Source organism: Ictidomys tridecemlineatus, chromosome 1, assembly GCF_052094955.1.
Source record: "Ictidomys tridecemlineatus isolate mIctTri1 chromosome 1, mIctTri1.hap1, whole genome shotgun sequence".
Taxonomy (NCBI): domain Eukaryota; kingdom Metazoa; phylum Chordata; class Mammalia; order Rodentia; family Sciuridae; genus Ictidomys; species Ictidomys tridecemlineatus.
Window position 1 is genome coordinate 90,379,820 of NC_135477.1, and position 25,223 is coordinate 90,405,042.

Sequence of the window (25,223 nt, forward strand, 5' to 3'; positions counted from 1 at the left end):
GCTTGTCTAGTATATGTGAAGCACTGGGTGGGATCCCCAGCACTAAAAAAATGGAAGGAAGGAAGGGAAGGGGGGAGGGAGAATAAAAAGGGAGCCAGCCTGCTGGCTCAGCACTGTTTGTGTGGGTGGGCAGCAGCCATGGCTCTGAGCCCCACTGGCTGAAGATGAGCATGAGGCTCAGAGAAACCAAAGCCAACTTGAGTTGGTAGACATGGAAGAAAAAAAAACAAAAAACAAAACAACAGCCCATTAATTTCTCTTCTCTAAGGGAAAAATATTAAGTCTGAATTTTTCCTTAAAATTGGAAGCAAAGTCAGTACTTGGCTGCAAGATGTTGAAGACCAAGGAAAAGTCTCACCCAAGGAACACTTTGAACTTAATATTCTCAAGGTCCTGACTCCTAAGGACAAAAAGACAAGAAGACACTAGGTTTCAAGTTATTTCATTACTTCATACAACCCACAATTGGATTTAGCTATTTCACATACTTTAGAATAAATCTATTTTAATCAGTTACTGTGAAAATTAACTTTTATTATTTCTGATGCTGGCGATTGAACCCAAGGGTGCTGTAGCACTGAATTGCATCTTAGATGCTCCCTGCCCTTTTCTTGAGACAGGGTCTTCATTAGGCTTCTTACAGGATGCTGTATTTCAAAGCCCAGAAAAAGTTCCAATTTGTATTTGTATTGTTAAAGACCCATTCACTGCAGTAGAATATTTTTAGAGTGATTCCTGACATTATTTCCCTAAAATCACAAAAAGATGCAGCACTTTTGGTTCTGTTACGTATCTCTCTCTTTTACAGCTGAATCTCCCCTAGAATGGGAGCAATAAGGCCTTCAGGTTCTGAAAGAATGGGGAACTTCCTGGGGGCCTAGCTCAGCCAGGCCCTTGGAGGGACCCAAACCTGCTGCAGGTTGAGGCTGGGCTGGTGGGGGGGCTGGTGAGGTGAGGAAGTTACGGGAGTGTGGTGAGAACAGGTGAATAGGAACCTAAGAGTTAGGAGGGGAAGGACTGGTACAAGGTCTTTCTTGGGTGGGGAGTAGGAGCAGCCCAAGGTTGATTTTGATGTAAGTCACTGGGCAGGAGTTTAAGAGGTTTCCATTGTGACACAAAGGAAAGAGAAGCTGGGGATAGGCCACAATCCTACAGTGACAGAATAAAGACCTGGTTGCCAGGGTCAGGGAATAAATACCAGAAGCCTAAGAAAGGAGAGATGGAGCCCCAGCTCCTGGCCCCCTTTCCCACCCCCTCCCCCCCAGGCTGTCTGAGATGTCACCTTCCACCTAACCATCATCCCTCAGCTTCATTCCACGCTCTCCACCCATTTGCACAGAGGACCATCACCTGTCCTTGGAATCGCTAAGGTTTTCGGCTTTCCTCGAGCACCAATGGCCAGCTCTGAGAGTTCAGCTGAGACATCTAGCCTGTCTCAAGCCAGTGAGCCTACTTCTGCTTTTCATCAACAGATTCGGGACTCTGGGATTACTATTGCCGTATTTGAAATCGGACCACATCCCTCTTCATGCTGGGGCTCCCTCCCTTCCCTAAAACAAGATAGCCGAAAAGTAACAGGACCAGAGGCTGAGCAGAAGTTTGAAAAGTTCCTGAGAGAAATTGGAGACATTCTTAACAGGGTGACGGGCTTTGAAGAGAAGATCACAGAAACAAAGGAACCTTTGGAGGAAACCATTATTTCTGAGAATGTGTTACAGCTTCAAGAAAAAGTCAGAAGATTCAGCAAAACAAATAAAAAGCTACTGAAAAAACTGCTCATTAACTCCGTCCCAGAGAAAAAACGGAATGCCAAGAAACAGGAGGTGGACTGCGAGAACCAGACTACCAAGAACAAGGTCCAAGTTTCTGAAAAGGATTTGGCAAATTGTTCAGAAGAAAAAGAAGTCCTTAATGAAACTCAACCAAGTGACGAAGCAGGAAAGTATGGATTCCCTCATGTTCAAGAAGAAAATATTAAACTTCTGAAAAACATGGAACAGCTACTACAAGAAGCAGAACACTGGAGCAAGCAACATACCGAGCTCCACGGACTAATCCAATCGTATCAGAAATCTCAGACAGACAGAAAAGAAAGCTTTAAAAATAATAAAGCCATTTTCCAAATGAAACCAAATAATGAGGTGTCCATTAAGAATGAGCTGGAAGAGCAAGTAAGGAAACTGAACAAGGACACTTATTCTCTGCACTTGGTGGCCTCTTTGCTGGACAATGAATGCCAAATCTTACAGAAGAGAGTTGAGCTTCTCAAGAAACTCCATCTGCACCAAGAGGAAACCCCAGTGGAGAAGCTGAATCACATAAACCCGGAACACAGCAAGAAAAAATGGAAGACATCAGAAACAGAACAAGTAGAAATTGATAAGGAGAACACGCAAGAAATGAGGGGCACACTTCAGAAAAAAATCGGAATCTCTAAAAGCCTGGATATTTGTCTTACTAAGAAAGCTCGTAACAACCAGCTCAATAATCATATTGCAAGAGGTCTTATAAGAAAAAAAAGGCCTTGCAGCAGCTTTCGATAGAAAAACAAAGCAGGGGTAAAAAAAAAAAAAAAAAGAAAAAGAAAAAAGAAAAAAAGGTGAATCCTCAGAAAACTACCCCTAACCCATTCACTTTCAGGCATGATTGATCATCAAGCCTTGAATAGATCTTCTAGTTCAGTCACGAAAGATCCATAATAAGAAGATTAACATATCAGTCATGACCTTGGAAGTTATGTTCATCATCAATAAACCACCCTATCAACATCAAGTTCATCATTTTACTTTCACAGTCTGCTTGGGTTTTGTGGTTATAGATAGAGATCCTATGACACTTCAACCAAGAAAGAGAAGTTACAGTACCAGTTAAGATCTAAATAAAAAGCAGAATAAAAAGGAAAGGTTTTTTTTTTTCTTTAATTATTATCTGGGAGAGGAAATGTTCTGGGGGGAGGGTAGAATATATAATGCTTTAATTGTGATGATTTCAAGCTCACTTTGTAAATGTTTCTACTGAAACATTCATAATACTGAAGTGTGGAGTATGTTGGAATTAAAAAAAAAAGAAAAAAATTCATTAACCACCAATAAACAAATGGTGTTTCCCCTTACCTGCTGGCTCTACTTTTTCTAAAGTTCCTCTCTCGCTCCTCAACTAGTGAACTGTGGGCATACTGTGCAGCAGAGACCCTTGGGAAAGACCCTTCAACTTGTTTAGCAAAATGGAGGTGTTTCTAGATTTTTTTTTTCTGGAAAAGTTCCATTTCTCTAGCTGGAAACAAATGGTGTGTGTGTGGGGTGGGGGACTAATATTTTCTGCTAAGGGAATTGTGGTCTTCTAGTTCCAGAAAAGATGGAGCAGATTCACTTCCCCCTTGTTCTTCTAAGTAAGCTAGAAACCCTGGATGTTACATATACATAGATACAAGACCCTGAGAGGTGGAGAAAAGGAGGTGGAGTGGCCAGGATCCCCAAGACCCACATTCCCTAAGGAACAACATGGTGCTGAGTGCCTGGGTGCCAAGCTGGATGCTGGAGGAGCCCTTAGAAATGCTAAGGTATGCAGACAAAAAATGTTCCCCATAAAGCCTGTTTTATTTTGCCAAAGATGAGGAAAGGGACAGGCTGGGCAAATAGAAACTTTTTGACCCAAACTGCCCTTATTCAGTCAAATTGCAGGGAAAACATCACAGCTCCACTCCCATCCCTTCACTCTCCCCTTGGCAAAAGTCGAGTGGAGAGCCTAGATATTCTTCCTCGCCAGATGGGAATGAGGCACTCCTCCTCTGTTCTTCTGGAATGGTACAGAGCATGGGCAGAAGTTTCAGGTGGCAAAGCATTCCTTCTGTCCTCCCCTTTCCCCAGTAGAGTGCACTGCCAGTGGAAGCCACATGGGCAGCCGTGATTTCTACCCTTCCCCCTGCAGACACAGACTCAGCAGAGGCTTACTAGACAGATTTACTAAGATCCAGGGTCTCATAACTTAATGCCTAAACATCTGGGATACGATGGAGAGAAATCACTCATTGTATCAAGAACCAGGAAAATCTCAACTTGAATCAGAAAAAAAAACATTTAACAGTTGCCAACAATGGATTACACATGTTGGAATTATCCAACAAGGATTTTAGAGCGGTCATCATAAAAGGCTTCAATAAGCAGATACAAACCCTTGAATGGAAAGAAGAAATAAAAGATATGAAGGAGACATAAATGGAAATTGTAGAACTGAAAAATATGCTAAGTAACAAACTTACTGGATGTGCTCAGCAGAATGTCGATATTAGAGGAACAATATCATAAAAATTTTGAAGATACAGCCACAGAAATACCTGAACCTTAAGAAGATAGGAGGGAAAAAGTATCAAGAATCTGTCATCAGAATCACAAGAAGAAAAGCAGTGTGAATTGAAACAGTATTCAACAAAATAATAACTAGAAATTTCCTGAATTTAGTGAAAAGCATAAACCTACAGACTCAAGTAGCTTGCCTTACATGTACAAAGCCCTAAGTTTGATCTCCAGCACCACAAAAGAAAAAAAGAGAAAAAACTGAGTGAACTCTAAATAGTATACTCTCAAAAAAAGTTCCAATGTTCATAATTTTTTTTTTTTTTTGGTACTGGAGATCGAAGTCAAGGACACTCAACCACTGAGCCATATTCCCAACCCTTTTTTGTATTTTATTTAAAGACAGGGTTTTACTGCGTTGCTTAGCACTTCACTAAGTTGCTGAGGCTAGCTTTAAACTGGAGATCCTCCTGCCTCAGCCTCCCCAGCTGCTGGGATTACAGGCATGTGCCACCATATCCAGATCATCATCAAATTTCTGATCCCTAAAAACAAAAGAAAAATGTTGAAAGCAGCCAGGGAGGAAAGATACATTTGATACTGGGAACAATAATCCAAATCATAGTAAATTGTTCTTTAGAAACCATGGAGGCCAAAGGAAGTGAGCATCTTTCAAGAACCATATGAAAAGAAATGTTAAGCCAGAATTATTTTACCCCATGAAGACATCCTTCAGGAATGAAGAAGAAATTAATGCGGAAAAACTAAAAGACTCTGTTACCATGTGTGGGAAAAGCCCATTTGGTCACTCCGCTAATCCTCATTTTTTTTCCTCATTTGAGAAATGAGTGATCCTGCAGACTTTGTTCTCCATTTCCAACAGAAATTTCACATGGGAGGTGCTAAATAAATGTGATATATGAATAAATACATAAAAATATAAAAACTAATAAAATGAATAACTACAACATGGCTGAACTAAATAATGGCTTTTCTTATGTAAGTTGTTCATATACTTTGCCAGACCAAATTCTGTCAGTATCACTTCTCAATCATATGTTAAATGGATAATTTCAATTAATTGAGGCACTCCTGCTACTACCATAAACTCACAAAAGAAGTACAAAGTTTATAAAGTTTTGGGAGAAACTCAGAAACATTCCCTGCATACCACAGAAAACATAAGGGAGTTCATGGTTTTTTTTAATTTTTTTTTTTTTTTTAGATATTGATGGACCTTTATTTTATTTATTTTTATGTGGTACTGAGAATTGAACTCAAAGCCTGACACATGCTAGGCAAGCACTCTATCACTGAGCCACAATCCCGGCCCAAGGGAACTCATGGTTTCAATGTTAGTTTGCACACAGTGCCATACCAGAAACAAAATTTTCTCATGGTGAGAACTCAGTCACATGGCCACATCTACCTGAAAGTGGTTAGGAAATGGGATCTTTAGCTGGGCAACCATATGCTCATTCAGAGGAAGAACTAATTTCATAAGACTTTGGGGTGTAGGAAAAATGTATTTGTCCTTCTACACAATTAGAATTTTCTCAGTAAATTTAATGGATACTTGAGAGATTTTGAACTAAAACCAGGCTCTAGGAGGTAATTACATGTAGTTAGAGAGCACTCAAGAGATTTACATAATTTCCGAGATGTGTGTTTTCATCCGTGTTGGGGTAAAGCCTGGGACCTTGGAGACAGGTCTGGGTTGTGGAGTTAAACACACTGTCTTCTCTGCCCTTGGACAATTTATTACTTTTATCTCTTCCTTCTTTCTCCCTTCCTTCCTTCCTTTCTTTTCTGGTCCTGGGAATTGAACCTGGGGCACTCTCCCACTAAGCTACATTCCCAGACCTCTTTATTTTTTTACGTTGAGTTCGAGTCTCACTAAATTCCTGCCCACAAACTTGTGATCCTCTTGCTTCAGCCTCCAGAGTCACTGGGATGACAGACATGTGCCACTGTGTCTGGCTATTTATATGCTTAAGATTTGGATCAAGAACCCAGGATAGTTTCACCTTGCCTTGAGGAGCAGGGAGTTTATTTCTCTTTCCTTTTTGAAGAGGAGGAAGACAGCTGCCTTTCTTCATGTACAAGCCCAGAATCATTCTCTTAGAATTCCTCTCTTCCAGTCCAGGTCCATTTCAGGGTGACATCTGGTCCTCTCCAGGATTAAAAGCTGGGACAAGGGGACCCAGAACAATTATGATTGTGTCATAATAATCTGCCTTTGATCCAATAACCTCATGTGTGAATTTAGGACAAAAAGAAGATGATTTAAAACAAAAACCTTCTTCACCACAGGTCTTGCTATGATTATAACATAAAGCATAAGAAAGTTTCATGCTGAAAGTACTGAAAATACAATCTGAAATTATGTTCTCTACTCCATAAGCCCCTGTTTCTTTTCCATGTGTGGAATGCGCATCTGCATCACTTTACAAATAATCTAGCAGCATTTTAAAATTTTTTTCAGCCCCAAGTAAAAGAGATTTCAAATTAAGCACTATTGAGGATACTAAAAGGATCATATGTTTCTTTCCATCTGTCTTTCCCTCAAATGGTAATTATCATCCATCCGATCATCCAACCATCTTAATATTGTGCGATTCATTTACATACTCTGCCATGCATATGGTTCATAGATTATCAGGAATGAAATTATTGCTAAAAATTGGTTTTAATTAGGCTTCATATACAGCGACAACCTCTGCTATTTTACACCCTCTAGATTCTGCATTCGCTTTAATGTTTTATGTGTATCATAAAATTGTTCTCCTACCTCAAGGTCACATTTATATTTTTATTTAATAAAAAAAAAAACATGTAAACGAGAATTTCTAAAAGCAAGGCATTTTAAATTTGGATTTTTTTGGAGGGGGGGCTACTAGGGATTGAACTCAGGGGCACTCAACCACTGAGCCACATCCCCAGCCCTATTTTGTATTTCCTTTAGGGACAAGGACTCACTGAGTTGCTTAGTACCTTATCCTTGCTGAAACTGGCTTTGAACTCATGATCCTCCTGTCTCAGCCTCCTGAGCTGCTGGGATTACAGGTGTGCGCACTGTGCTCTGCTAAAGCAAGGCATTTTAAAGGTAATTCAGGTGAGTTGCAGTTGATAATAAACTGTCATGTTGCTGTATCTAATATAAAATTTACTTGGATTAGTATCATAACATTTTATTTCTGGAAGGAACTTTAAGCTATTATTTGTTGACAGTGAAACAAAAGTCACTGTGGGAAATCACTAAAAATCTGGAGCATGTCAATGAAAATCTGGAACAAGAATCAGTATAGACCAACTATCAGTCCTACTTTTTTTTTTTTTTAAGGCAGAAGATAATGTTTATTTGTAACTTTCTCTCTCTTTTTTTCTTCTGCCTTAGTATTTTTATTTTCTTTTTCTTTTTTTTATTGGTTGTTCACAATATTACAAAGCTCTTGACATATCATATTTCATACATTAGATTGAAGTGGGTTATGAACTCCCAATTTTTACCCCAAATGCAGATTGCAGAATCACGTCGGTTACAAATCCACAATTTTACATAATGCCCTATTAGTGACTGTTGTATTCTGCTACCTTTCCTATCCCCTACTATCCCCCTCCCCTCCCATCTTCTCTCTCTACCCCATCTACTGTAATTCATTTCTCTCCTTGTTTATTTTCCCATTCCTCTGTAACTCTTTCTCATAAGTATAGTAGGTTAGTCTCACAGTCTTTAATGCTCTATTTTCTCTTTATTCAAGGGCCAAATTCCAATAAAAATCATTTTGATAAAAATCAAATATTTTAGAAATTTTAGATGTCCATTCATATTATCAGTATTCTCTTGTCCAATAGCAATAGCAAAAGAAAATCCTTTTACGAGGAAGGGAAAATTCATACAAACTTCTTTGTCACATTTTTTCTCAATAACTTCTTCACAATGATGAATTAAAGAGTCCTGATTTTCAAAAAGGATCTCTAAAGTTTTTCCTATCAAGCCTTAGCTGCTCCTCAGATAAAAGAAAAGTTCTTAATAACATTTTAATAAGAGCAAGTACCTGATAAGTCTTCTGAAGTCCTGTTGAGTTTTTTGTCTTTCATATTTATTTCTTTGACTTATCTGGAGTTGATGCAGATTCATCCTGGTACTAGGTTGATTGTTCCACGATTCTATTCTAAAATATTATGAATACTTTCAAGTCCTTTTGGCATGTCTATGCTTTCTGAACCTTTTTAACCTTTCTAATTAGAAAAGTATGAAACATTTTATATTAAAAATAAAGAAGCCTAGCTGGGTGCAGTGGCTGTAATCCCAACTGCTCGGGCGGCTGAGAGAAGAGGATCAGGAGTTTCAAAGCCAGCCTCAGCAATGGTGAGGCGCTAAGCAACTCATTGAGATCCTGTCCCTAAATGAAATACAAAATAGAGCTGGGGATGTGGCTCAGTGATTGAGTGCCCCTGAGTTCAATCCCTGGTACCAAAAACAAAATTTAAAATAAAATAAATAAAGAAAGAAGCCAGGTACAGTGGCACAAACCTGTAATCCCAGTGACTCTGGAGGCTTAGGCAGGAGGATCACAATTTTGAGACCAGCCTCAGCAGTTTAGCAAGACCTTAAGCTACTTAAGCAAGATCCTGTCTCAACATAAAAAAATTTTAAAAAGGAGGCAAGGAATGTTGGGGATGTAGCTCAGTGGTAAGTATCCCTGGGTTCAACCCAGTACCAATAAATGAATATATAAGTAAGTAAAGGTGGCAAGATTAAAAGAAGCTTTGCACATAAGGGAGGCCACTAGCTCCTGATTTTTCTGGGTCCTAATTTCTTCTTTTATAAGGCAGAGACAGTAGCTTTCTTTTGGACCACAATAACAAATCATTCATGCACAAAGTGTCCAAAAGCTGAGGTTATTGATAAGTTGAAAGTAAAAAGAAAGTTAAAAACTACATAAAGGAGGCAGACATCTTGATCAGAGTGAAATAGAGGAGTAGATTATCATTATCATCATCAAAATCATCATCATCACATTATTAATATTATTGTCATTATTATAATGTTCTACAAATCTGACCAACATAGAACATCATTTCAAAATCCCTCTTACCATAAGCAAAGGCCTCAGGCAAAGATTTATCACTGGAACATCACAGTTGGTTGAATGTTTTCTAACAATTTTTCTTTTCTAACACAGTCTTTCACAGGAAGCCACTAACCTCTAATCCATATTTAATTAAATTTTTTCTCACAGGAAAGCATACATCATTTTGGTTGGCACTAGTTTATTATAAAGCTTCAGTTTATGAGAAGAGGAAGTTCAGATTGTTTTCTAAGTCATAGTTTCAATGTGAAATTCTGATCAAACATTTGCAAACCCCAAAGAATCTCCTTAGTATCTTAAGGGTCTACAGAATTCAGTTTGAAAACGAAAGACCAAGAATACTAGATCCTTGGGCAAAGACACCTATGTGCAATTTCAGTCTCTCAGGCTTCACAGACAAGGCTTGTGTGACATCTAATTGCATGGGGTTTTGTTTTTTAAAGTGTGTGTGTGTGTGTGTGTGTGTGTGTGTGTATGTGTGCGCTTCTGGGATTGAACTCAGGGCCCCAAATAACAGGAATTACAGGTGTGCACTCAGGCAATCTGAATTCTCAAATGTTTTGTATAGGTATGTGTGTGATGGACAAGTGCTCTACCCCTGAACTGCGTCCCAGCCCCTTAAGTAGATATTTTGTAGAGTGAAGTATTAGAAGTATAGCACAATACGTTGGAAAGAACTCCCAAGTCAGAGCATGTAGACATTTACATTAACATTAACAATTAACATTACAATTAACACTAACAATTAACATTACATTGTTAATTGATGGCATTCTCTATACTACACACTCTTATAAGCATGATACTGTTTAATTTTCTCTCTGAAGAGGTACACTTCTTTTATATATAAAAATTCTAAGGCTTAGAGAGATTAATTCACTCAATGTCACACAACTGGCAAGTGGCAGGGCCAAAATTCAACACAAATTGTTTAATATTGACACCTATGATCATAAATACTGGTAGATAATTAATTTACATAAAACCTTGTATTGAAAAGCCCCGGGCTGGGGATGTGGCTCAAGAGGTAGCGCGCTCCCCTGGTATGCTTGCGACCCGGGTTCGATCCTCAACACCACATACCAACAAAGATGTTGTGTCCACCGAGAACTAAAAAATAAATATTAAAAATTCTCTCTCTCGCTCTCTCAAAAAAAAAAAAAAAAAAGAAAAGCCTCAAGTTAATAAATGACGGAAACAAGCACTGTCTGATGATCCAGGGCCAATCCTGACTAGCAAATGTGACACTTTCACAACTAGGAACCAAAGAATTGCCTAGGTATTTCTATTTCACACTGTGCATTTAAAGTGGTGAGCTAGTTATTACTGCTCTCTCTCTCTTTTTTTGTTTTAATTTTTTAAATAATTTTAAATCATTGTTGCTTGACAACTAAGAAGTTTGGGGATTCATACTAATTTTTATTCAAAAGATGTAACTGCATAGCTAATTTTTTTAAAAATATGGCTTTTTATTCATGCTTTTCAAACAGACTATTAAATATCAATAATTATCAAACTGGACTAAAATTTTAACGAAGAATGTAGGCACATAAAATATTCACATCATTTCTGATATTAATTATTTTTCTCAAAGAAAGCAAATGAATGTGATGATATAGGAGTGTAAACATTCTAATTTTAAAAGGATTTAGTGTCTCACTCTTTTTAAGAATGTTTGGAAATATTAGAAAACTATACTTTGAGTTCTAATCATGGAATTAGAAATATTCAGTTTTTATTCAGTTATTTTCTATTTATAGAATATATAGTGAATACACTCTATTGGCAGGTCTGCAGGAATAATTGGCTTGACTATAAGTCAATGTAACTTTATGGAAGGTAAAATGATCAATTCATTTTTACCTTGTAACCCAGTATTTTCGTTTCTGAGAATTTATGCTACAGATAAATCTATACACATAAGAAGTAAAGCAGCATGAAGTTTTTTTCACCAAAGATTTTCAAAGAAGAAAAATAATTAAAACAACTCAGCTATTCAGTAGCAGAAGATTGCTTGGTTAAATTATGGATCATAAATCCACAGAACAAAAAAATAATACTGTACACTGTGGAAAAGAGTGAAAAGAAACAAGTAGTATGGAGTTTCCTCAGATAAATAAAAACTGAACTGTCATACGATCCAAAAGAGAATTGAAATAAGTATCTTGAAAAAATTATCTGCCCTCCCAAGTACATGTGACATTATCAAAATAGCCAGTGAAAAGGATTCTGGGGTAAATAAAAGGCAGTGTTCCTTCATGAGAAGTTATAGAAAAGGCTTCTCTAGAAGTATCTAAAAATAAAATAACATGGCTGGGTGCAGTGGCACAGGCTTGTCATCCCAGGGTCTTGGCTGAAGCAGGAGGATCCTGAGTTCAAAGCCAGCCTTAGCAATGGCAAATTGCTTAGCGCAATTCACTGAGACCCTGTCTAAATAAAATACAAAATACGGCTGGGGATGTGGCTCATTGGTTAAATGTCCCTGAGTTCAATCCCAGTACCCCTGCCGAACCAGCACAGAGCCCAGGAAGGCCCAGTACTGCCTTGCTGACACCTGAGGAGCCCACACTGGGTCTGAGCTTTGAACACATCGCAGAACGTCACTCTTCCCCCTCCCTCTCCCCCTACACTGCTGGTGGGACTGCAAACTGGTGCAGCCAATATGGAAAAATGTATGGAGGTTTCTTTGAAAATTGGGAATGAAACCACTGTTTCACCCAACTATCCCTCTCCTCCATCTCTACCTAAAAGACTTAGAAAGAGCATATACAGGGACACAGCCATATCAATATTTATAGCAGCACAACTCACAATAGCTAAATTTTGAATCCAACCTTAATGCCCTTAATGAATGTATAAAGAAAATGTGTATATATATACACACACACACACACACACACACACATACACACACACATACACACACATACACACACATACAGTGGAATATTACTCAGCAATAAAAGAGAATAGAATCATGACATTTGCAGGTAAATGGAGTTAGGAGTATAATGTTAAGTGAAGTTAGCCAGTCCCAAAAAAAACAAATGCTGAATGTTTTCTCTGGTACAAGGAGGCTTATTCATAGTGGGGTAGGGAGGGGGAGCCTAAGAGGAATAGACATACTCTTGATAGGGCAAAGGGGAGGGAGGAGAAGGGAGGGGGCATGGGGTTAGAAATGATGGTGGAATGAGATGGATATCATTATCCAGAGTACATGTATCAAGACACAAATGGTGTGAATATACTTTGTATACAACCAGAGATATGAAAAATTGTGCTGTATATGTGTAATATGAATTACAAAAAATAAATAAAATAAAATACTTTGGAATCAACTTAATGAAAGAAGTGGAAGATCTACACGGTGAAAATTACAGAACCCTAAAGAAAGAAATCAAAGACCTTAGAAGATGGAAAGATCTACCTTGCTCTTGTATAGGCAGAATTATTTAATACTGTCAAAATGGCCATACAACCAAAAGCACTATACAGATTTAATGCAATTCCAATCAAAATCCCAATGACATTCCTCATAGAAATAGAAAAAGCAGTCGTGAAATTCATCTGGAAAACTAAGAGACCCAGAATAGCTAAAGCAATCCTTAGCATGAAGAGTGAAGCAGGTGGCATCACTATACCAGACCTCAAACTATATTACAGAGTAATAGTAACAAAAAACCAGCATGGTATTGGCACCAAAACAGACTGGTAGACCAATAGTACAGAATAGAGGACACAAAGACTAACCCACAAAATTATAATTATCTTATACTAGACAAAGGTGCCAGAAAATGCATTGGAGAAAAGACAGCCTTTTCAATAAATAGTGCTGGAAAAACTGGAAAAACTGGAAATCCTTATGCAACAAAATCAAATTAAACCCCTACCACTCACCATGCACAAAACTCAACTCAAAGTGGATCAAGGACATAAGAATTAAACCAGAAACCCTGCATCTAATAAAAGAAAAAGTAGGCCCTAATCTTCATCATGTGGGATTAGGCCTCAACTTCCTTAATAAGACTCCTATGGCACAAGAATTAAAATCAAGAATCAATAAAAAAAAAAAGCTAAAAAGTTTCTTCCCAGCAAAAGAAATAATCAGCAAGGTGAGGAGAGAACCTACAAATGGGAGCAAATTTTTAACCCTCACATATCAGATACAGCACCAATCTCTAGGGTTTATAAAGAAATAAAAAAGCTAACTACCAAATAACCCAATCAATAGATGGGCCAAAGACCTGAACAGACAGATGATATACAACCAGTCAACAAATATATGAAAAAATGTTCTCATCTTTAGCAATTAGAGAAATGCAAATCAAAACCACTCTAAGATTTCATCTCATGCCAGTCAGAATGGCAGCTATTAAGAATACAAAGAACAATAAGTGTAGGTGAGGATGTGGGGGAAAATGTACACTCTTACATTGCTGGTGGGATTGCAAATCTCCATCTTGGGACCAATCTGGAAAGCAGTATGGAGATTCCTTAGAAAACTGGGAATGGAACCACCATTTGACCGAGCTATCCCTCTCCTCCATCTATACCCAAAAGATTTAAGAAGAGCATACCACAGGGACACAGCCACATCAATGTTTATAGCAGCACAATTCATAATAGCTAAATTGTGGAACCAATCTAGATGTCCTTCAGTAGATGAATAGATAAAGAAAATGTGGTATATGTACACAATGGAATATTACCCAGCATTAAAAGAGAATAAAATCATGGCATTTGCAGGTAAATGGATGAAGTTGGAGAATATAATGCTAAATGAAGTTAGCCAATCCTAAAAAAACCAAAGGCCAAATGTTTTCTCTGATATGAGGATGCTGATTCATAAGGCGATGGGCGAGGGAAGCATGGGAGGAATGAAGGAATTTTAAATAGAGCAAAGGGGAGGGAGGGGAAGGAAGTGGGTAAGGGGTAAGAAAGATGGTGGAATGAGAAGGACATCATTACCCTAAGTAATGTATGAAAACACAAGAGACATGAAAAATTGTGGTCTATTCCTGTAATATGAATTGAATTGCATTCTCCTATCATATACAACAAATTAGAATAAATAAAATTTTTAAAAATTAAAGAAAAAGCCCATCTGGGGCTGGGTTTATGGCTCAGTGGCCGAGTGTTCACCTAGCATACGTGAGGTACTGGGTTTGATCCTCAGCACCATGTTAAAGTAAAATAACGGTTATTGTGTCCACCTACAACTAAAACAAATATCTTTAAAAATATTTTTAAAAAGCCCATCTGTTTTGTAATGAATATATTTTATAGCCAACGGAAGTCTATGGATAATTTCATAATGGGTTCCATATAAAATTATTTACAACTTCAAAAAGCAATGGCCTAACATTGTTATGAGCTTATTTGAAGGTTAGGTCAGACTAACCCCATTTTGCTCTGATGCCTTGCCCTGTGTGAAATTAGTCCCCCTACCTGCTTGAGAATATCCTCACTCTCTGGCACCCAGACCACAGCTTCTGCAATTTATAGAACAGACGTTAGTCTGCTTCCTGAGCATGTATTGAGAGATGTGGAAAATTTCTGAGAAAAGTTAACCTGTTTTTTTTTTTTCCACCTTGTGAAACAAATTCTGTAATTGTCTTAGCTTCCCCTGCCCTCTTTTCCCTTTGCGGTCTTTTGGACTTTTAAGCAGCCCCCACGAATGCTCTGGGTCATGGTGGCACAGAACTGTCTGCTTTCTGCTTCTTCGGCCCTGGCCAGAATAAATCCTTTGTCTGTTACTTCAAAAGACCCAGAGTTTTATTTGGGATATTGGAATAGTGCCTTAACAATATGGTAAATGGAATGTCCCCATTTTTGAATGCTAGGAGTCAGAATCTATAAAGAATGTAGAAATTTATTATTGATTATCAATGAATATCAAATGACAGAATCTTTATTCTGTATCACATTTTTTTTTGTTAAGTCAGAGCTAAACTCCATGTAATTTTACTTTGCATTGACATAAGCAATTATATATAATTAACTTCTGATCATCTAATATAAGGGATGGGGGCATACGTGTTTTTAGAATAGTAGGTCATCAAAGAAATCATTTTTTTCTTAACAATGCATGAGATGATTTTGGAGCATGAGGTGGTATTTTTTTTCAGTGGAGAATTTTGTGTTTTAGTCAACAATCCGTTATAACTTATTTGTCATTTCTTAACATGTTATTGAAAATATATTAGAACTGTCTAGTTCAGGAGCCAATGCTTTACAGACAGTCACCAAAATGGCGGCCAATAGTGGGAGGAATTGGCAACAGTGAATGCCAGGCAGCAGGGAGAAACCAGTAGGAAATGTTAACTTGTCACAGTAAACTCCACAGGTACAAATCTACATATGTTATCCGTGAAATTAGGCCAGATTCCTCCTGAGGATTTGAAACTATTGAAGACAAATGCCAGCTTTCATGAGTTGAATGTTAAAAAGGAGGAAGGTAGAGCCATCTTTTATTTTCCATTTCAAATGAAACAGATTCTTTCTTCATTTATGATTAATTCCCATTTGATACTCTGGTTTTAGAGCTTCCTTGGTGAACACTTTCCTTTCTAGTTTCCTTGACATGGCATGTGAAAATAGTGGACAAAGTTGTGTGTGCATGCTCTTATGTTTGTGTACTCACAAGGCATTAGCATGCTGTTTTGGATTTAAGGCTTGCAGGGATTGGGCTGTACCTCATTATAGTCCTCTTCCTTTCCTAAAAGTAGCAACTTCTCTTGGGGAGGTAAAAAAACAGCTGCTTTGATTTTGTTTCTCATTTTCAATAAATTGAAATAGAACTGGAGGTGGTGGTGCATGATGGTAATTCCAGCTACTCTGGAGACCGAGGCAGGAGGGTTTCAATTAGAGGCCAGCCTGGGCAACTTAGTGAGGACTATTTTAAACTTAAAAAAAGTTTGGGGATGTAGCTTAATGGTAGAGTGTCCTTGGGTTCAATTCCCTATAGTACAAACAAGAAGAAGGAGACAGAGAAAAAGAAGAAATGAAAGTACCTGCTCTGTATTGGGTTAATTGTGGTGTTCAAGGGATATTATAATATTATTAGTTTTAGGTGATAAAAATTAAGTCATTAGTTAGATTTTGTTTCTCTGGTTCAAGTGTACAAAGAGTGGAGGGAATGATGTTCCATCTCTCTAGGGGCTCAAGGTCTGCCTGAGATGCTGCACAAAGCAGAAGGAGAAATTAGGGAAATGCTCAGGCTTTCCCACATCTCACCCTCTAATCTCCAGTCATTGCTTCCTCACTGGTTGATTCTAACCAGAATCCAGTTATCAAAAAGCCTAAGAAATGTCTTTTGAGGAAGTATTTTAGTCAGCTTTCTATTACTGTCATTAAATACCTGAGACAATTAGCTTATAAAGAGAAAAGGTTATTTCAGCTTACAGTTTAGGAGGTTTCAGTCCTTGATTGCTTGGTCCTATTGCTTTTGGACTCAAAACACATCATGGCTGCAGCACATGGTAAAAAGAGAGGGCCAGGATGCAGAAAAGAAGAAGAAGAAAGGGCTGGGGTCTCAATATCCCCTTCGAGGGCATGCCCCAATCATAGGAAGACCTCCTACTAGTCTCCACTTCTTAAAGTTTCCACCACTTGTTCATAGTGTACAACCCTTTAACACACGGGCCCTTGGAGGATTAGTAAGAGGTCAATAGCCTATAACGCAGAAGAGAGCAAAAGAAGGGCAGAAAATAGGTCTGAGAACAAATCAACAAGAGAACAACATCATATCAGCCACAGTTACTTTCCAAGGGATTGTTTGCATGGCCTAGGACAGAGTTGGGCAGGAGGTTTATTGCTTTGGCCGTTTTTCCTTTCTGCAGCATCAGTTGCCACCTCTCAGGATTTGTTACAGCATAAATCTAAGGTAGTGAGATCCCAGCCTGATTACACAGGAAGGGGGCTCAGAGGTACCCCATGTTACAGGATTAGTGGTCAGGTCCAGAGCAGGAAACTCGGATAGAGAAACACAAAGGCAATTAGTGGCTCATTTAGTTCATGTAGATAAAATAGATTCTTAATTGGCAACGGATCAAAAATCGAAGAGAAAGAACATTCTGTCATAGGCTGGAGATGATGGTGGCTTGCACCAGACGAGGAGAAGCAGATAGATTTTGAGGGTGGAGCCAAAATTTACTGATGGGTCAGTGCAACTATGAGGGGGAATAAAGCAGTCTGAAAGATGCTGACCAAGTTTATTCTGAGTAACTAGAAGAAATAAGTCACTTATCTGGATGAAGAAATTGTGAGAAGAGAAGGTTTGGGGAATATAAGACGACTTTGGCTTTTGATAATCCTAATTTAAAACTCCTTGTTTTCAAAGGTTCTCCTCAAATCTGCCATTTTAGCTTATTTGTAACATAATTCAGGAGGCACAGGGAAGTTATTAGATGAAAGCCTACACATTTAATCGTGAAACCCCATCTTTCTTACTTCCTTCAATTCTGAGTAAGCCAGCAGCCAAGATTTAACCACTCCTTACTCCTCAACCCTTGCTCTAATCACAAGAGATTGATATGTTACTCTTTGGGGAAATTAGTTCCGAGAAAATTTCTACAGATACCAATAATTAGGGATTCCCCACAGGAATATCTGAGTCCACAATCATCCCAAAGCAATTTCCCATAAGTCCACAAGCTCTGCCCATGTTCATTTCCATTCATACTTTTTAATTGCATCCACTATGTATAAATGGGCAATCAAAAATCATCAGACTGAGCCAAGGCTCAATGCTTGGCCCTGGGAAAGACAAAGCAAGAGAAGATCATTTCCACTAATCATCTTCAGAACTCAGTCAAAAATTTTTCTGGGCTTGTCTCCAACACCTGGTAAACATTCTTTCAAGACAACTGGGACTTCGGAAGAAGAGTAAAGATAGAAATTCACATAACTGAAGATATTCTCCCAAACTGCCTTTTAGCAGCAATTGATTTTTTTTTAAAAGTCACTGAAATTTGTGCAAATGAATAAAATGGGTATAAAAGGTAGAACAAATTAGAGGCACCTTACAGGGGATGTCAAGAATTGTTCTAATGACAGTGATTACACATGCTTTTTGTACCTTTTGTAATTAAACGTAAGCACACGTCTTTCAATCATGCACAGTTTAAGCATTATGATCGATGTTTCACTTACCATTGTGATCCATTCATCATTTAGCATCTATGAATAAATGAACAAAGGAGGTCATTGGAGGTCATAGCTGCCAAAGGCCTATTGTGATAATGAAATAGTGTTTTCAAATTAAGAGCTTCTTTATATTCTACTGTCTCATGTAAACAGTGCCAGGTTTAGTGGGGTTTTGGTAAAAGACAAAAGCTGTAGATGATTAAAGAAAAATTCCCCAGAAACAAGTCATACTGATAGTGTTGATAAAACCCATGTTGAATTTTTCTATCTAATTTATTTAGCCAGTACAGAAAGGGTGTGATTCCAGGGGGAACACCTAAGGGTGAGAGAAAATAATCTTAGCTCAAAAATCTTAAACTATTCCCATTAAAAATGAAATAGTACAGTGGGTAGGGAGGGAGCTTATGGGAACTCTTTGTGCTCTTTGCTCAAATTTTCTGTAAACCTCTCTGTGCTTTATTCAAATTTTCTGTAAACCTAACACTGCTTTAAAGTATAGTCTATGAATTTCAAAATTATTTAATGAAATGGTCCTTTTGGGATACTTTAAGCTTTATAAGTCTATTGAAATTTTATGGAAAATTGAATTTCTTACATTGCATCTTCTAAAGAGTATGGAAAATTAACATTACAATTGAAGAGGTCTTGAAATTTAAACAAAGTAGGTCCGGTCTTTAGGGATTTTATTTTTGCTAATTCTTCAAAACACAAAACAATTCTAATTTATTTTATTCAATAGAATTCATAATGTATAAATTAGTAATGCCAATCCAATTACAATTTAAATCTATTCATCATTTTCAAGAAAGATTAAAGTTTAGAATATTTTTAAACATGTTATTGTAGTATTCAAATCTTTAGAAGGCAATTCTAAATACCTTGTTAAATTTGTTAAACCTTTATCCCTAAATCCAATATTTTGCATGTATTTACAATGACTGCCTGGGAAGGATAAGTTTTCTTTAACATAAAGATTATATAACACAATGGAAAGTATCTCTTTTTTTCTTTTTCGTTTTTTAATGTTTTTAGTTGTAGTTGGACACAATAACTTTATTTTATTCATTTATTTTTTAATGTGGTGCCGAGGATCGAACCCAGGGCCTCCCATGTGCGAGGTGAGCGCTCTGCCACTGAGCCAGCCCCAGCCCCAGCTTCTTTTTTTTAATATATATATATATATATATATATATATTTAGGTATAGGTGGACACAATATCTTTATTTTATTTTTATGTAGTGCTGGGGATGGAACCCAATTGAGGCAAAAGCTCTCCTTCTGAGCCACAATCCCAACCCTGGAAGGAATGTCTTCTTCTTTTTTTGAACTTCTTTTTTAATCTTTTTTTAAGAGAGAGAGAATTTTAATATTTATTATTTTTTTTAGTTTCCGGCGGACACAACATCTTTGTTGGTATGTGGTGCTGAGGATGGAACCTGGGCCACACGCATGCCAGGCGAGCGCGCTACCACTTGAGTCACATCCCCAGCCCGGAATCTCTTCTTAAAAGAAGTTTTTTTTTTTTCCTTTGAATTTACCCTAAGATCTATCAATTGCCTATAGATTTACACACAATAAGATGGAAATAGAGAATCTTCATGACAGGAGGTAGAAAGAAATCATAACAGACTGTGTACTTGGTATGTTTTATCATTTAATTTGCCTCCTAGTTTTCTTGCATGAAAAAAAAAACCAAGAGCTAGGGTTGTAGCTCAGGAGTAAAACATTGCCTAGTACATGTGAAGCACTGGGTTTGATCCTCAACACCACATAAAAATAAATAAAGTAAAGGTATTAAAAAAATTTGAAAACCGGGTGGATTTCATAACTTTGAGAAATAAAGATGCAAACCTCTTTCTCAAGACATGCATCATTCTTCGTGACCTTAAATATGGATAGCAATTTCTGACAAGAGACTCAATGAGGCTGCTGAACAATATAAGATGACCTTCATGACAGTTTAATGAAAATAAATTGAAATAAAACAAACAAAATCAATTTTATATGAATCTCTCTTATAATTAATAAAACAGACTGAATAAAACATTAAACTCAATTCAGTATTGGTGATTTTAACCTAGTAAAGATTTCCCCCCATTCTGTAGGTTGTCTCTTCATCCTCTTGTTTTATTTGCTGTGCAGAAGCTTTTTAATTTTATGCCATCCCATTTACTAATTCTTGGCATTATTTCTTGAGCTTTAGTAGTCCTACTAAGAAAGTTGTTGCCTTCATCTATAGGCTCTGTTTTCTTCTAAGAGTTGCATAGTTTCTGGCTGAATTCCTAGGTCTTTGATCCATTTTCAGTTAACTTTTGTGCAGGATGAGAGATAGGGATCTAGTCTCATTCTTCTACATATAGATAATCAGTTTTCCCAGTACCCTTTGTTAAAATGTATGTTTTTGGCACCTCTGTCAAGGATCAGATGACTACATCTATGTGAGTTTGTCTGTGTGTTTGTATTTTGTTCCATTGGTCTATGGGTCTGTTTTTCTTTTCTTTTTTAAAAATGGGTCTGTTTTAAAGCCAGTACCATGCAGTTTTTGTTACTATAGCTCTGTGGTATAATTTCCTATTTATATCCCTTTAATTTCATTCTCATATCTAATCACTCTGGCTGAAGTTTCAAGTACTATATTAATAAAAGTGGGTTTGTTAGTCAACTTTTTATTCCTGTGAACAAAATACTTGACAAGAACAATTCAGAGAAGAAAAAATTTATTTTAGCTTTATGTTTCAAAGGTTTAGAACATGGTCAGCAGAGTTCATTGATCTGGGCTCAAGGAGAGGCAAAACATGCTAGCAGAGAAGTGCTACTTACCTCATGGTAGCCAGGAAGTAGAGAGAGGGAGGGATAGGAGCTGCAGGAAGATGAACCCTTCCAGGGTACCTCCCCAGTGACCCACTTCCAGCCACACTTGACCTGTCTACAGTTATCACCCAGTCAGTCCAGTCAAACTAGAATGGACTAATTAAGTAACATTTATCATAATTCAATCATTTCACCTCTGAATATTCCTTCATTTATACAGGAGTCTTTGGGGGTATACCTCATATCCAAACCATATCATTTTAACATTGGGTATTGTGAGCCTCCAACATTTTTTAAAAAATATTTATTTAGTTATAGATAAACACACAGTAACTTTATTTATTTTTATGTGGTGCTGAGGATGAAACCCAGTGCCTCAACATATGCAAGGCAAGCGCTTTACCACTGAGCTACATCCCTAGCCCCTCAACATTTTTTTTTAATTAGAATTTCTTTGGCTCTTTTAGTCTTCTAAATGAATTTTAGACTGTTTTTTTTTCTGGTCTATGAAGAATGTCATTGATACTTTGATGGGTATTGCATTAGCTCTGTAGATCAGATTTGGTAAAATGGCTATTAAAAACACTATTCTGCCTATATATGAACATGGGAGGTCTTACCATCTTCTTGGATCTTTGTCAAGTTCTGTAATTTTGATTGTAGAAGTCTTTCACCTCCTTGGTTAAATTTATTTCTAGGAATTTTTCTAAGCCTTTTGTAAGTGAAACTATTTTCCTGATTTTATTTCTCAGCAAATTCATTATTGGTGCATAGGAAAGTTATTGACTTAAGTATGTTGATGTATCCTGTTACACTGCTGAATTTGTTTATTAGCTCTAGCAACCTTCTTTTTTTTAATTTTTAATATTCATGTTTTAGTTCTCCGCGGACACAACATCTTTGTTGGTATGTGGTGCTGAGGATCAAACCTGGGTCGCACGCATGCCAGGCAAGCGTGCTACCACTTGAGCCACATCCCCAGCCCTCTAGCAATCTTCTGGTGAGGTTTTTTGGGTCTTCTAACTGTAGGCTCATATCCTGTTATAAACAGTGATAATTTGATTTCTTTCTTTCCTAGTTATACCCCTTTAATTTCATTCTCATATCTAATCACTCCGGCTACAGTTTTAAGTACTATATTAATAAAAGTGGTGAGACTGGATATCATTGTCTTGTTCTGTATTTTAGATGAAATTTTGCATTTTTTCCTCATTAACTATGATGTTGGCTTTGAGTTTGTCATATGTAACCTTTATGACATTTAGGTAGATTCCTTCTATCCCTAGTTTCTTCCATGTTTCTATAATGTATGGGTGCTAAATTTTGTCAAGGACTTTCTTTGATGATCCAGGCATGGTGGCACATTCCTGTAATCCCAATGACTCCAGGGGTTGAAGCAGGAGAATTGCAAGTTCAAAGCCAGCCTCAGCAACTTAGAGAGACCCTAAGCAACTTAGCAAGGCTCTGTCTCAAAATAAAAAATAAAAAGAGTTGGGGATGTGGCTTGGTAGTTAATAGCACCTGGGTTCAATACCCCAGTACCAAAAAAAAAAAAGGGTTTCTCTGAATCTATTGAGATTTGAGATGACTAATGAGTGACTAGTTTTTGTCCTTAATTCTTTTTATGTGGTGAATTACAATCATTAATTTGTATATGTGTACACACACACACACATATAAATATATATATATATATATATTTTTTTTCTCCTTTTGGTACTGAGAATTGAACACTAAAGAGCACCTAACCACTGAACAACATCCCCAGCCCTATTTTGTATTTTATTTAGAGACAGGGTCTGACTGACTTGCTTAGCACCTCGTTGTTGCTGAGGCTGGCATTGAACTCGTGATCCTCCTGTTTCAACCTCCTGAGCCACTGGGATCAGCACCTGGCTAATTTGTATATATTGAACCATCCTTTCATCCCTGGAATGAAATCAACTTGGTCATGATGTACAGTCTCCTTAATGTATTGCAGAATATGACTTGCTAGTATTTTGTTAAGAATTTTTGCATCTATGTTTATCAGGAATATTGATCTATGCTTTTCTTTCCTTGATGTGTCTTTATCTGGGTTTGATATTAGGAGGACACTAGCTTCACAAATCAAATGTGTTTTTATACATCAGTGATGAATCCACCGCAAAAGAAATAGGAAAATTACCTCATTCACAATAACCTCAAACAACAACAATAGCAACAACAACAAAAACAAAACAAACTTGGGAATCAATCTAACAAAAGATGTGAAATAATTCTACAATGAAAGCTACAGAACACTAAAGAAAGAAATTGAAGAAGACCTTAAAAGATGAAAAAATCACCCATGCTCTTGGATAGGCAGAATTAATATTGTCAAAAAGCCAAAACTGTTATACAGATTTAATGCAATTCCTATTAAAAATCCCAATGATTTTCTTCATAGATCTAGAAAAAGCAATCATAAAATTCATTTGGAAAAATAAGAGACCCAGAATAGTCAAAGCAATCCTTATCAAGAAGAGCGAAGCAGGAGGCATCACAATACAAGACCTTAAACTATACTACAGAGCCATAGTAACAAAAACAGCATGGTATTGGCACCAAAACAGACACTCAGACCAGTGGTACAAAATAGAAGACATATAAATATAGTTATCTCATAATAGATAAGGGCACCAAAAACATTAATTGGAGAAAAGAGCTATTCAACAAATAGTGCTGGGGGAAAACTGGAAATACATATGTAACAAAATGAAATTAACCCCTATCTCTCACCCTGCATGAAACTCAACTCAAAGTGGATCAAAGACTTAGGCCCTAAAACAGAGACTCTGTGCTTAATAGAAAAAAAAGTAGGCCCAAATCTTCATCATGTCATCAGCTTAGAACCTGACTTCCTTAAAAAGACTCCTAAAATGCAAAAAGTAAAATAAAGAATCAATAAATGGGATGAATTCAAACTAAAAAGCTTCTTCTCAGCAAAGGAAACAATCAATAATGTGAAGAGAGAAATTTCAGAATGGGAGAAAATCTTTATCACAGATACCTCAGAGCAGTGATCTTCAGAATATATAAAGAACTCAAAAAACTTAACACAGGCACACACACACACACACACACACACACACACACAAAAAAAAAAAAAACCAATCAAATTTATTGAAATGTGCTAAGGAACTACACAAAATGATTTTTTAAATAATATTCTTTAGGGTTGAAGTCTTTTCTGTGTTTATATCTGGATGACCTATTTATTGGTGAGAGAGATTTGTTGAAATCACCCAAAATTATTGTATTGAGGTATAAGTCTTTAAGTCAATTAATTTATGTTTTATGTAATTAGGTGCACTGATGTTTGGATCATAAATATTTACTATCATTGTATCTTCTTTTTGGACTGTTCCCTTTATAGTACAAAGTGACATTCTTTGTCTCTTCTGATTAATTTTGGTTTGAAGTCTGTTTTGTTGGATATGAGAGTAACTACTCTTGCTTGTTTAGGGGCTCCATTTGTATGCAGGATCATTTTCCATCCCTTTCACATCCTTTCACTGGGGCAGTTTTTGCCTGTAAGTTGAGTCTCTTGCAAAGAGTCTTTTTTTAAACCCATTCTGTCAGCCTATGTTCTTTAATTGGAGCATTGAGACCATTTACATTCAGTGTTATTATAGAGAGAGGTTTGCTCATTCCTGCTAGTTTGATTTATTTCTAATGTTTAGTTTGGGTCCTATTTCTCATTTACTTATCTTGTCTTCAAATGAAACTCCTCCGTTTGAGAGCTCTGGAGTTTGTTTTTAAGCTCTTCTGTGTGTAGTATTTCTCTAAGAATTTTCTGTAGTGCTAGAACAGTAGTCATGAATTCTTTTTAGTTTCTGTTTATCTTGGAAGGTGT

The 25,223-nt window shown here is 37.1% G+C and overlaps 1 protein-coding gene across 1 annotated transcript; it reads left to right on the top strand.

The window, feature by feature from the left end:
* The first annotated feature begins 1,394 nt into the window (after positions 1-1,394).
* On the top strand, positions 1,395-2,543 carry Spz1 (spermatogenic leucine zipper 1). The gene has a single exon (XM_005329020.3). It carries the CDS (start codon positions 1,395-1,397, stop codon positions 2,541-2,543), a length of 1,149 nt encoding a protein of 382 aa, XP_005329077.2.
* Positions 2,544-25,223: the final 22,680 nt, after the last annotated feature.